The sequence below is a fragment of the Urocitellus parryii genome, chromosome 4 (assembly GCF_045843805.1).
Source record: "Urocitellus parryii isolate mUroPar1 chromosome 4, mUroPar1.hap1, whole genome shotgun sequence".
Classification (NCBI taxonomy): Eukaryota; Metazoa; Chordata; class Mammalia; order Rodentia; family Sciuridae; genus Urocitellus; species Urocitellus parryii.
In genome coordinates this window covers 38,259,165-38,273,630 of record NC_135534.1, presented here as the reverse complement: position 1 = coordinate 38,273,630, position 14,466 = coordinate 38,259,165, and the positions used below count along the sequence as shown (strand labels likewise).

The 14,466-nt window shown below is 35.0% G+C and overlaps 1 protein-coding gene across 1 annotated transcript in view; it reads left to right on the top strand.

Annotated features, from left to right (window-relative positions):
* LOC144254234 (anoctamin-3-like) overlaps positions 1 to 13,877 on the top strand; it is a 241,274-nt gene extending 227,397 nt beyond the window's left edge. Inside the window, exon 4 of the mRNA XM_077797249.1 lies at positions 13,711 to 13,877. Within this exon, the coding sequence (XP_077653375.1) occupies positions 13,711 to 13,877 (167 nt within the window). The remainder of the gene's footprint in view (positions 1 to 13,710) is intronic.
* Positions 13,878 to 14,466: the final 589 nt, after the last annotated feature.

Here is a 14,466-nt window from a genome sequence, read left to right as displayed (position 1 = left end):
TTATCCAGGTTAGCACACAAAACTTGAATTTGTTGACACGTATAAGGAACAATCACAGACGTTGGAAGAAAACCAAAAAATTGTATACTTTGTTGTATCCCTAACATAGCTAAGGAAGCAACTGCATCAGGATAGTACTCAAGGGATTTTCCAGGGGATATACGTGGATGTATCCACAACAAAGGACCATCTTGCCACAAAACTCCAGTAGGTTGCCGTACAGTGGGGAGCACACATAATTGAAGAGGCTTATCCTCTTGAAGCCTGCAAAGGCTAGCATGTTGTATAGCCTCTTCCATTTTAAGCAACGCTGACCTGGCTTCCTCAGCAAGATGTCCAGGGGAAGTAAGATCTGAATCACCTTTAAGAATTTCATACAAGGGTTTTAATTCAACATTGGGAATATGTAAGTAACCCCTAATCCAATTTATGTCACCCAATAATTTCTGAAAATCATTTAACGTATGCAAATCATCAGCCCCAAGAGCTACCCCCTGGGGTGCAATAGCCTCACAAAATACACTGGCACCAAGATAATCAATAGAGTCTCCTGTCTGCACTCCACCAGGTGAAATAAGCAAACCCTTCAATTGTAGCAAATGCACCAAATCAGTGTAAGCCGCTCTACCTGAGTAAGAGTGAAAGCAGCATCTACACCATAAGTGCGAACGGATTCTGCCAAGGTTTTAATTATTTTAAAATTTAAAGGCTCATGGTATCTTTCCCTATTAGCGTCCTGAAAAACTGGGTACGCTAGTCCCATGTCTGTTTTAACTGTTCTCCAAACTTGTGCATGAAAAGTTCTCCCGGAGCTTTGGACTCCCCTCACATATGAGGGCGATGCAAGAGGCACTGCATCTTCTTCTAAATTCTCAATCTCCTCTTCAGAATTAGATTCATCAAAATTTGATTTATCCCCCTTCTCACGGTAGGCTTTCATGCTTTGTGTCTCCCTTTTTTTCCTTTTCATTTTTATCTTACGTAGTTGCTGTAACAACATATCAAGGTCCTCAGAACTCTCTGAGCCGCTTGTGTCCTCGGGTGTTTTTAGTTCGGTCAAGTCTGGATAGAGCCTTCTCCTATTTTTATTTTCAGGCTCTTTTGCCCTTTCACTACTCTTACTCTTAATACTCTCTGCCACTTCACTATGTGACCCCTCAGATTTTTCCTCATGTAGTTGTTCAAGAACGGCCTGACCCTCACCCACAGCTTCCTGGCATTTACCGTCTGCTATACATTCTCTAACCAATTTCCAAAGTGGTATAACGCCACCCTCTAAAGTACCTTGCTCATAAGCGAAATCCAGATCTTTCCCTAATTTGTCCCAGCTGGGAATCGTAAGACTCCCTGAAAAAACAAACCAAGGAGCCGCTATATCAGCTTCTCTTCAAAACATCTGCAAAGTGCTTTGCTCCACCTTAAGTCCTTTTGAACGTAGCAGCCCATCCAGGGCCAACAAAATTGGGCTCGAAGAGGTAACACCCATAATGTTTTCAAAACTATGAAGAAAGTGAAAATACGAAAGCCCCGCTCTCTCTTTAACTACAGAAGAGCGTCCTGTTCTATTATTTTTTCCCCGCTCTCTCTTTATTTACAGAGGAGCGTCCCGCTATTTGCTTGCAGATTCCCACTTCACCTGGGAACTTACCGGTACACCACCCTGACTGCTGAAAGTTCTGGATCCTGGGTTTGAGGAATATTCTTCCCCACTCGGGCCACCAACTGTCGCGACCCCTCACCGGCAAGGGAAACACGACACAGGATTCTTCTTTCAGCAGTTTACTCAGGACCTTTGAATCATGATGAGAAGACAGGAACAAGAGAGCGAGCAGTTGGTCTGCCCTAGCTTAAGTACCCAGCCCCGCCAATGAATTAGCACCACGTGGGAAAGTCTAATAGGTACAGCACAGCGGAAGCAGGCCAGAGCCCAGCCCCACAGCCTTACAAGGAGTTGTTTACTTCTAACAACTCTAACCGCTAACGAAGCGGAAGCAGAGACCAGCGCCATATTCAGGGTGTGGTCGCCGGCTCCCAACAGCTTTCTTATTCTCCCCATGTTTTTTATGGGTGTATGGTAGTTGTACATTCCGATGGGGTTTGTTGTTACATATTTGTACATGCACACAACACATAATTTAACAACGTGCTTTGGCCAATATCACTCCCCAGCTCTGATAACTCCTTAACTGGTTTCAAACTCTTGCCTCCATATAGTCCGTTCTCCCTCCAGCAGTTACAGGAAGCTTTAATAAAAGAAAAATGACATCTTATTACTTCTTTGCTCCAATTCCTCCTAGGTTTCTATTATATCTAAAATATATACCTGCTGTGGCCTTTGGAGCCCTCACAGAATCTGGGTCAGGCCTCTCTGGCCCTTTTCTAATGCCTCCCTTTACTCACAGTGCTGTGGCTTACAGAAGCTTCTTGTGTCCCTTATGGTCATAGTAGGCTTGTTCTTATCCCAGGCCTCATGCTAAGATAAACCAAATGCACAACAGCTTCAAGTACTGTCCCTTAATGTTGATTTATTTGTCTTCATAATACTTATCACTACTCCAAATTTTGTGAATTTTTTATTTGGACCCTCCCCCCGTTCCTACCCATTGTGTTTCTAAAAGGCAGAGAGACCTTGTCAATCTTGCTGACATTTGTAGCACCAGAATCAAGAGTAGTACCTGGCACATAGCAGGTACTCAAAAATATTTTTAGGACTAGTGGCAATACCTAAATGGACATAAGACAGAAAATATTGACACACATATATCTTTATGGACTGCTGTGGAATCTGCCCATGGTTTGCTCTCTCTAATATCATTCATCACTGAGATTTCTCACCTGATCAGAATTAGTGCTTTGTTCATTTTTGGGCTGACTATGCTCTTATTCGTTTAACTTGTGTTCACAGACTTTATGCAGAGCATTCAAAGACCTAAAAGTCTTCATTCTGATTAAGTAGTAAAATTGCCTTTCTAGCACTACTCTTATGTGAGGTCCTTCCTTTTACTCAGTAATTTGGGAGCGTCTGCCTTTCTATAATTATTGCATTTTGGATAGGACTTTCATTAATCTCACTAGTTGATAACACAGCTATTTGCATCAGTCTTATTCATATTGCTTAGCATGTACTATCTACTCAATGATGGAGGTGGATAAATAATGATTGGATGACTCCATGGTGGGGGGATTCCCACACTGTTGAAATTTATCCAATTTATCTGCAGGATTTGCTTAGCTGTGGGTTCCTTGGGTACAGATCCCTCAGTGCCCTCAAAGTGACTATCTAGTAGTGGAACTTTAGGACAAAGATGTGCTTAGGGAGAAATAGACAATAAAGGAATGACAAATAATTAATATATGGGTCCTCACAATCACCAGGTTCTAGACTTTGAGAAAACCATGTATGAATCACATGTGGATATAGGCTTCACAAGAAGCTTTTGTAGAATAGTAACTTTGAAAGTCATAAAATTTGGTAGCAGTCAGAGGGACAATTTTAGGGACCAATTGTCCTGCTACCTGGGTACATACCATCTGTTCTTCAGTTTTTTTTTTAATTTGTGATATGGAGATACAAATTACTGTTTGATATCTTCTTGTATTGTAAATAAAGAGATTGAGCAGAATAGAATTTTTCTACTAAGAGCTTTTGTGACACACTAGTGAGACAATATATGTTGGAGATGACACAAATTATAAAGTTTGAAAATAACCTTTAGCTATTATTATTATTACTTTAATTTGCATCCTCAGCTATTCTAGAAATCCTGGAGCAAACTACTCTTAGCAATGTGTGGAAGGTTGCACAGTTACAAGTAAAGGGAAAGAGACTAATACTAATTACATATTTAAAATTCTCCAAGAGACACCTCCTTCATTTGCAGATATTCCTACAGTTAAAATAAAATATGATGAAGTAACAACATGAATCACATTATAATAAAGAATAATGATAGAGCTGAAATCATCTTGTTATTAAAATTATAATCCTGAAGTTGGCTATAGTTTTAATGTTGTGCACTTAAGATAGTAACCTGCTGCATTGTTCAGACCCCTTCATTTTCAAATCAGTTCTGATTTGCAAATAACATTTAAAAGACTTACTGCATTCCCCATTGAGTCTACATATATTATCATGAACATACTATTGGTGATATTGAAGATTATTAATGTATTTGTAGATTAAATTTTAAATTTCTCATTGGAATATGCATGATAATTCTATTGTTTCCTATCGATTTAAGTTTTTAAATAGAAATTATGGCCTTTTGGTACCCCCAGATTGCATCTTTTTGCAAACTTTGAAATCCTAGAATTGTGATTTAAAGGTCAAAGCTTATATATTTATATAATGCCTTATTTGTTCAAGTCACTTCACATAATTTATTCTTCCATGGAATTAATCTATGAGAGATTTTATTATGCAAAATTTAAAATTACAAAACCATCCCTGAACCAGTGTCATCCAGGTAATTAATGACAAAACCAAGATTTTAACTTGGCTTTGTTATAAGGAATATGTTTCTCTTTGTGCTAAATTAAATTCCCTACTTCAACATGTGAAATAATTTTCTTAAACTTTGAGAAGTCCACTTTTTATGGAGTTTCTGTCATCCTATCATTTTGCAAGTGAAGAGCAGGAATTTCTTAATGAATTTTTAGCAATTTTTGTAATTAAATTTACTCTATTAACACTTTATTCATCCAATTTTATTTTTTATCCTATTAACACTTGTTCCAGAAACTGGTTTTAGTATTCAAAGTCATTGTTTCTTAATTTTTCAGCTTCCTATATTTGAAGACACTATCTATTCTGAGAAGCATCATTAAATTAGTAAGAGCTTTTAGAAAAAATGGGTTGCTTCCACATTTGTTAAATATATGGACTGTTTATCTTATCTTAATTTCAGAAATGCTAAAATATGTAAGATAGTCATCTAGTAAAAGAATATACAGGGCTTGGGCTATAGCTCAGTGGTAGAGTGCTTGCCTAGAACATCCTTAGCACAACATAAAAATTAAGCTATTATAAAAAACATGTTGCATATTTGGTATTGCAACTTAGTGTTATTTCTTAAATAGTGCTTTTTATTTGAAATTTAATTGATGATCTGGGTATAAATGAAAGAAATCTCTCATTACCACATGCTAAAGATTTAATAATAACCATATATGAGGTAGTGATATGTGCTAAAGAGTAAATCAGGAAAATGATGCTTCATGGTAAATCAAGAAAATTGACATGAGAATCAAATGTAGGGCATATAAGAAAGTGAGACATCAAAGTCACTCTGAGGATTTTAGCTGGTGTAACCAGAAAAATGGAGTTACTGTTTATTAAAGTGGTAATAGTTTCTGTTTTCATATTCACAGGCTTAGAGGAATGTTGTTTTGAGAATTGATTTTCTTTATTTTGGACTATGATTTTTGCATTATTCTTTAATTGCATTGTTGAAACATATATATAAATTTTGTCCCAGCACTTTTAATAAAATATATATAAATAAAGGAGGCCAGTGACTATATATCACTTTCTCAGCATCTTGCCAGCTTTTGACATTTTTACTTAAAACTTAAGATGCAATGAAAAGTATGTACTGGCATAAAATAAGACCATTTTTATTTTAAATTCTTGGTCCACAGAGGATATTAAACCATATATTTAATAAATGTCTATACTAAACCTACCTCACTTTTTACTTGTCTGTTCATAATTTTTATCTTTTGGATCTTAATCTCCATCCTGGTCAGTGTTTGAGTCATAGACTCTATACTTATAATTCAGAATTTTCACTTTTTTTGTTCAACAAGTATATTAACATTTTTATATAACCCAGTTACTTTTTTGTTTCACTCGTGAACATTCTGGTGCTTTAAAGTTTCCAAAATCATCATCTCTACAAATTGCTGCTCAACAATCTATTTTATACAAGAGGCAGTGTTATACAGTGGCTGGGAATAGAAGACCTAGATGGGCTTTAATTCTGTTACAAGAAAAAAAAATGTACAATTTAGGTAATTGCCCATTTTTTTTCACTAGTGGAAAGGAGACTAATAACACTGGATTTTAAGAATTTAATAAAATAATACACAAAAAAATGGCTCTCTTTCTGTTGCTCAGACTACAAATGTTAATGTTATTGTTGATTTTCCTTTTTGCATGCCATATCCAATAGAATTCTGTTATTTCTCTCCCTCCCTCCCTTCTTCCATCCTTCCTTCTTTCCTTTCTCCTTCCTCCTTCTCCTCTTTTTACAATGAGGATTGAACCCAGGGGTGCTTTAACACTGAGCTACATCTCCATTCCTCTTAATTTTCTGTTTTTTGACAGGGTCTCACTGAGTTTCTGGGCATCTTCCTAAGGTGCTGAGACTGTCCTAGAACTTGTATTCCTTCCTATTTCCCCAAATTACTGGGATTACAGGCATGTGATACCATGCTGGAACAGTTAATTTTCTTCATAATCTTAACTTGGCATAGTGATCCACACCTGAAATCCCAGTTACTTTGGAGGTTGAGGCAGAAAAATCACGAGATTGAGGCCAGCCACAGCAACTTAGCAAGACTGTCTCAAAATGAAATATAAAGAGCACAGGAGATATAGCTCAGGGTAATGCACCCCTGCGTTCTGTCCCAGAACCAAATCATTATTATTATCATCCTCTCATTATCATCCTCCTCCATCTGATTTTAAAAAAAAAATCTTCCTGCTACTGTGTTCCAAACCACATCCTCTCTCTCCAAGATTTTGAAGTATATTCTAATCTTCTTCTGCATTAGCCTCTTCAGCCTATTCTTTTCTCAGAAACCAGAATGATTTGTTAATTCTAAGGGAGAAGATGACACTCCTCTGCTCAGATTTATTCAGCGGCACCATGTTTAACTCAGAATAAAAGACAAATTTTTTTTAGGGCCTGCAACTCCAGACCTGCCGCACTCCCTTCATTAATACTATAGCATAAAATCATTCTTCTCCTTCCCTTGCCCCTGCCTCTTCATTCACACTACTCTGATCTATGGACAGATAAGGACTGCATGGCCCACCTGAGGGTCCTTCACTGGCAGCACCCTCTGCCTACAGTGTTCAGCCGGGGGTTTACTACCTCCTTGGCATCTTTGCTACATTGTTGGTCACCTCAGGGAGGCAATCCTGACTACTGTTTTAAAACAGCAAGGTTATTCCCTGCCCTCACACATTTTTTTGCTTTTTCCCTGCCCACTTCTATCTTTCTTCATTGATCACATCACTGTATAATATATAAGTGTGATTTTTGTTCTTTTTTGGCTCTATTACTCTCAAGTTCATGAGCAAATTTGTTCATTGTGTTTTTCATTGTTTCCCAACTAGAAGAGCCCCTAGTGGAGAGCGGAACTCATTGCATGTATTTAATGAATGAAGGGTAGTAACCATACACTATCATCAGCTATCCACTTAGATATTCACATAGTTATAAGAAGTGAAGTGGTATAGTGTGAGAAAAAAGCAAGTGTTTTTTGGGCTGGGGTTGTAGCTCAGTGGTGGAGCATTTGCCTAGCATGTGTTAGGCACTGGGTTTTATTCTCAGCACCACATATAAATACATAAAATAAAAGTCCTTTGACAACTAATTTTTTTTAAAAGCAAGCATTTTGTAAGAAAATAGACATTCTCTTAAGGCGATATATATATATATATATATATATATATATATATATATATATATATATATATATTCAGGAAAAGTGTTTGCAGAGTCTCTGAGAACATAGGCTTCTGGTTTCTGAGTTGAGACATTTTACAAACATGGAAAAGACAGCATTACCACTTATATGACAATGGCAGGAGTTTGCAGTGAATTTTTTTTAAAGTCAGAGAAGAGAGAGAGAGAAAGAATTTTTTAATATTTATTTTTCTGTTTTTGGTGGACACAACATCTTTATTTTATTTTTAATGTGGTGCTGAGGATTGAACCCAGCGCCCCGCGCATGCCAAGTGAGTGTGTTAACACTTGAACCACATCCCCAGCCCTGCAGTGAATATTGAATAGAACTTTTGTGTAATTTCAGGAAAAATGGCAAGAAGAAAGATAATCATAACTACATATTGATGAAAGAATTTTATTGGTTTTTCCAATTTTTAAAAATTTTTGAATGATACATGAAAATATAAGAATTATACAAACTGATGGGATACCATGTAATGTTTACATTGTATAAAGTTTAAATCAGAATAATTTGTCTCCTTTAACATTTATCACTTTTTGTGCTGTGAAATTTCGAAATTTTCTCTTCTAGGTTACTACACTGCACAGGAGTTTTATCTGCATTGTTTTTATCTGCAGTCACAGGAGCATACCAGAATCTTTGGCTCCTGTTTAACTTGAGTACTCATTGACAAAGCTTTCCCTACCACTGCCCCACTCTTCCCAGACTCTGGTAACCACCATTCTACTCTCAACTTCAAGGAAATTTTGAATTGTGTCATTTCAATTCAATTTTCTAAAATAATAAGGATATTTTTCCTTTTCTCCTCCTCCTCATCTTCTTTCTCTTTCTTCTTCTACTGAATGTGCCTTCTAAGGACCATGCTAGAGTCTGTGGGCAATTAAAATTATGTGATAGAGATAGACCCTAGACCCTGAAATAATTGCTTAATTTCAGACATTTCAGACATATTCAAAGGAACCAAAAAAGTAGGAAGGAAGAAAGAAAACCAAGGAAGAATGAAATAATTAATTAAAAGAAACAAGAAGAGGAAAGCAAAAGGAAAATTATTATGATGAGATTGAGAAGGGAGCATGAGGAGATCTAGTTGGGGCTGTGGGCAATGGGATAGCAGAAGAAGATCTGAGGAGGAAATACCACCTTCATGTCTGTCCTAGAACTTGTATTCCTTCCTATTTCCCCAAATTGCTGGGATTACAGGCATGTGATAACATGCTGGACCTGATAGTTTTCTTCATAATAGATGGTATTTGCTGATTCTTTCGAAACTGAATGACCCTTCCTTTAGCAAGATGATGTAAGGATATTTCTGTGCAGGAATATTTATAAAAATGAAAGAGAAAAACAAGAGAAAACTTAAGCCAAACTAACAACAAAAAAAATATTGCCTAAAATTTTTCGATGGAATTGGGTTATATGAGTGAAAATTCTCCATAAGTTTCATTTCATGTAGTCCGTGGGAAATGAAAGGTATTTATTAATGTAAGTTATCATATTATCATTATAAACATGAAATTAGTAGTTAAATAATTTTTAAGGTTTAAAGGACCTTTGAGGGCCTTCTTAAATAATATGTTTACAGATGAAGAAAAGGAAATTACATGGGTGGGAAGTGACAAATTTAGGATGAGAAATGGCACCTCGGAACACACAGGCCAGCACACCTCCCCAGTAGCAAATGCCGTTTATCTATTGCTGTTTAAATACTCCCTGGTTTCTTGCTTGCTCTCTGCTATAAAAGGAAAGAAAGGACAGGATCAGGGAGAGGGGAAGGGAAAGGAAACACAACAGCAATACTAAGCATCTGTGCCTTACCAACTGGAAAGTTGAGGATGGTAGAATTTTGGTATCTTCTCTAGTAGATTAACCCCCAATTGCAGGTTTATTTTTGCTTATGTTTCAGTTCAAGAAAAATCTAGATATTGTACTTTTTAATTTTTTCTCTCTCTCTTTTTGTTTTTGTTTTAAGATAACTTTACTGAGACATAATTTACATACCAACCAATTCATCCATTTAAAATGTACAGTTCAATATCTTTTTGTAATATCATAGTTGTGTAGCCATCATCCAAATCAATTATAGTACATTTCCATTACTTCAAAATGAAATAGACCTATACTCCTAAATTGTAACCTGCTAAAGCCCCTAGAAACCAAACTTTAGGCCATCACTACTTTACTCTTTGTATCTATGAGGCAGTGTGCTGTTGGATCAATTCTTACATGTTGTCTGATTTTGAAGAGACCAATTCTAAATGGAAATTTTTCACAAAAGTCACGTGTCAATTTTAAAAAATAGACTTTGTAACTAGAGTTCATAACTAGGGATTTGGAATCACAAACTTCATGTTTAATGTTGAAAAGATCATCATAAAAGCACACCCTGATGTATATTCCTAATTGTTTATTTTCACTGTGAGTTTTGGAATAATTGTGTGATTCTGCTTTTTAGTGTGGACATGCACCAGTATCAACAGTCACCCTATTATATCGATAATCTATTGCTGTGTAACTTGTTTGCATACATATAACAGTTTAAAACAACAAATTTGTTATTTAGTATATATGTAGGTCAGGAGTCTGAGCACAGCTTAAATCTGCAAGGGCTGCAATTAAGATGTCAGTCATGGTTGAGATCTGCTCTGAGGTCCTCTTCCAGGCTCAAATGGCTCAAATTGCCAGAAACATAGCTATAGGACTAAAAATGGTAGCTTACTTCTTTACAGCAGCAATAGAGAGCATTTCTGATTTCCATCTATGAATTTTAAAGCCTGTTCTAATGGCTAATCTGATTGAGTCAGACCTACCCAGAACAATATTCCTTTCACTAACTCAAAATCAGCTGATACGAGATGTTAATTACATTGAGAAATATAAATTTTCAGTTTATTGGAAAGACTATGAAACAGAGGAAGCTAATACTTATTGATTGTTATTATGTGTATACACTAGGTACTTTCACATTTTTATATTTAATTTTTATAATTGCTCTACCAGCAGAATGTTAGCAACACTGTTTAACTGAAAATGAAACTATGGACCAAAAAAGTTAAGGTCATATACCTAGCAAATTGATTAAGATTCAAACCAAATATGCATGATTTCAATGCCTGACCCTGATCTTCCAACCTTACAATGCTGTCTCCAAAAAGGGAGATAAGGGCTGACCTAAGAGAAGGCATACAGCCTCTGAAGACGCAGCTCTCCTGCTCTACAATTTTGCCAAACCCAGTACATCTCCATTTTGAATTTGCCTTTCTGCAGCTGTACATTGAAATAAACTAGAAATTGTGAGTTTGTTGCAGCTTTCAAGAAAACCATAAGTGAAAACATAGCCAGTATAAAGCATAGCTCTGGTCCAGAAGCCCCACTCATTCATAAGAAGGCTGATACGTGATTATACAATCAAACTTCTGGAAAAGCAGACTTAGGATATACTGCCTTAGGATGGAGGGGGAATTCTGTGTCTGCTGAGTGCATTTAAATTCTTTGTGTATATCTATGTGTGTTTTGATTTGCACATTATGCATATGCATATTAGCGGGACATTCATGAATGCACACAGCATGGTTTGCTCCAATTTATTCCCCAATAGTTCCCCATTTCCTTCTCCTTCTCTCTTTCCATTTTCCTTTCTCTGCTCTTCTGATTTGCCTTCTATTTACTAACATGTATACTTCGTTCATTAGTACCTTGTAATTATACACAAAGATGGGATTCATTGTGGCATATTCATTCATGCATAGTGTGGTTGATTTTGTTCCTTTGTTCTTCAAAATTCATGAAAGTAAAAGGGTGAATAGATTGGTTACCCACTGAATAATGACAGCAGAATTTACATTACTCAACTTTGGAAAACATGGTGCTCCTCTTTTCCCCTTCCATTCTTTATGGCAAAAGTTGCCTTCTTTATTTTCTGTGTGTTGACCATTCTTCTAGCTCACCCATGTGACTCACTGCTTCACCTCTTCAGATCTAAGCTCACATGTTATTACTAGTCTCTTTAATAAAATAGCATCCTCCCACTGCCTTAAACACTTGCATCCTTTCTACTTACTGTGATTTTTCTCCAATACTCTGATAACAAATCATATTTAATATTTTACTTAATTTTTTTTTTTTAAAATTGTTCTCTTACTTGAATGTTCTATTAAGGCAGGGTTGTGTTCCCTACTTTTTAAGAGTTTTGCATACCACTGATATTTAAAAAATAATTGTTGAACAAATGAATTATTGTTTACCTAAATTTAAGAGAAACATTATGCTATATTGACAAACATCAACTTAGAAGTCTTAGCCAGATGTGTTTCAGTTTTAGATACACTCTTACTATCTTAATGAATTTGTATATCATTTACGTTCTTTGTGCCTTAGTTTACTTATTAAATGTAGGTTGAATTATGCACACTTCATAAAACTGTTAATAGGAAATAATGCATGCAAAGTTTATGCTTCTTAATATGTACTTAGCAAATATTATCAATGTTAGGTATTATTAATTGGTCTAGATGTAATCACTAAATACTTAGAACATTTTAACATAGCTGATCATTAATTGCATCCAAAGACAAGTTACGACCTACACAATCTTAGTTATACCACTGCTGATGTCAAACTATTAGCTTCACATTATTTAAAAAAGAAATTAAGTTTTTCTTACCTGTAATAATTCAATTGATTGAACTCTTGAACTCCTAGGGCCTTTTACATGCCAGACAAATGCTCTTCCATTGAGCCACAGCTCCATCCTCAACTGATTGAACTAAGAAAACCTATGAGGGGCAAGGGGGAGGGGGGAAAAAGGGAGAGAATTGAACAACAGCAGAGGAGGTAGAGAGGGAAGATGGGAGGGGAGGGGAGGGGAGTGGGGATAGTAGGGGATAGGAAAGGTAGCAGAATACAACAGTCACTAACATGCCATCATGTAAAAATGTGAGTATGTAACAGATGTGATTCTGCAATCTGTATTTGGGGTAAAAAAGGGAGTTCAAAACCCAATTGAGTCAAATGTATGAAAGATGATATATCATGAGCTCTGTAATGTTTTGAACAATCAATTAAAAAAATGTAAAAAAAATAAATAAATAAAAATAAATAAAAATAAATAAAAATTAAAAAAAGAAAACCTTATATACTTGTTCATCAGGTCAACATTAATAATTGATAGGTATCAAGAGATTCAATGAAATAATTTTATTCAAGCCATTTTGATAGATTTGAAATGGCTGAATATATAGTTATCTAAATCTTTTTTAAATTTAAAGTAATGTTTGTATCACATAGAATAGGAATTTTATGAAGTATAGAAGTTCTTGGTCATAATCATGGATCCTATGGAGATTTCCTATTTTGATATCTTGTTGTATACTCTTTCACATTGAATATAGCTTATTGATCACTCATATATATATTTTTGTTTGTAATTAATATGATAACCTCTTATACATTTTTATTATTCCAATAGTAACTATAATTTTTCATGTCTCCTCTCCTTTTTTGGCAGCTATAGTTTCCACTTTCTAATCTCTCTCTCTTTTTTAAAAAAGTATTTGTTGGAATAATGTTCATGGTTTTCTTCTATGGACTTCTTTATCCTTCAGCAAAATTCACATTCATAAAACTTCCCAACTTTTAAGAAAACAAATTCTTAAAATTTTAATGCAGTTTTACTTAAGCTTATGAGTCGATTCTGTTCTTACCAATATCTCTTATCTTCAAGTTCAGTTCAGATCATCTATCTAGTATAGTTTGAATGATTATAAATTTATTTTCAAAAAACTTAAATAGCTTTTAAATAGCACAGCTTCATTGAATTCTTACAGAGTCACTATGGAAGCATTAATAAAATTACAGGCAGACTTCCATATGATTATTCTTTTGTAAATATCAGGATGGATAATGTGAACATTAGGCCTACCTAAGCCTTAGGAAAACATGAAGAGATTAGTATATTTATTGAGAAAAAGGAGAGGAAGTATAAACATGTAACTTTCTCTTTCTGTTTTTCAGCCCTAGGAAAAGAGAAGGATTACATGGATGAATCAGAACATGCTAACTATGATCGATCGCGTCTCATTAATGACTTTGTTATCAAAGATAAACCTGAATCCAAAGCAAAGTTATCTAAGGTAATGCAAACTAAACTACCAATACATCATTTTTATACTGAATTTTAAAAATCTTTGAATAATAGTTTACATAGTTTTTTTTTTTTTTTGCTGAAGAACACAGAGAATCAGAAAAGTTAATATGTATCTTTATAAAGACTCAAACATGAATATTTATTTACAGATATCATATTCTATTTCTGTTATTAAATAATTTTATTTTATCAAAGTTTGCCATTTTCTTCTTTACACTCTATTCTTTGATATTGATTTACATGTAATAATTATACATATTTATGGGATACAATGTAATGTTTCAATACATGTATAAATTATAATGATCAAATCAGGAAAATTAGAATATCTATATCTTTAAAGATTTATCACTTCTTTGTGCAGAGAACATTCATAATTCCTTTTGAAATATATGGCACTTTATTGTTATTTTAAAAATTTTTTTTTTTAGTTATACATGGACACAATATCTTTATTTTATTTATTTATTTTCATGTGGTGATGAGGATCGAACCTAGGGTTTCAAAGGTGCGAGGTGAGCATTTACCGCTGAGCCACAACTCCAGCCCACGGCACTTTATTGTTAATTACGGTCACCGGACTGTGCAATAGAACACCAGAACTTAGTCCTCCTATAAAACTA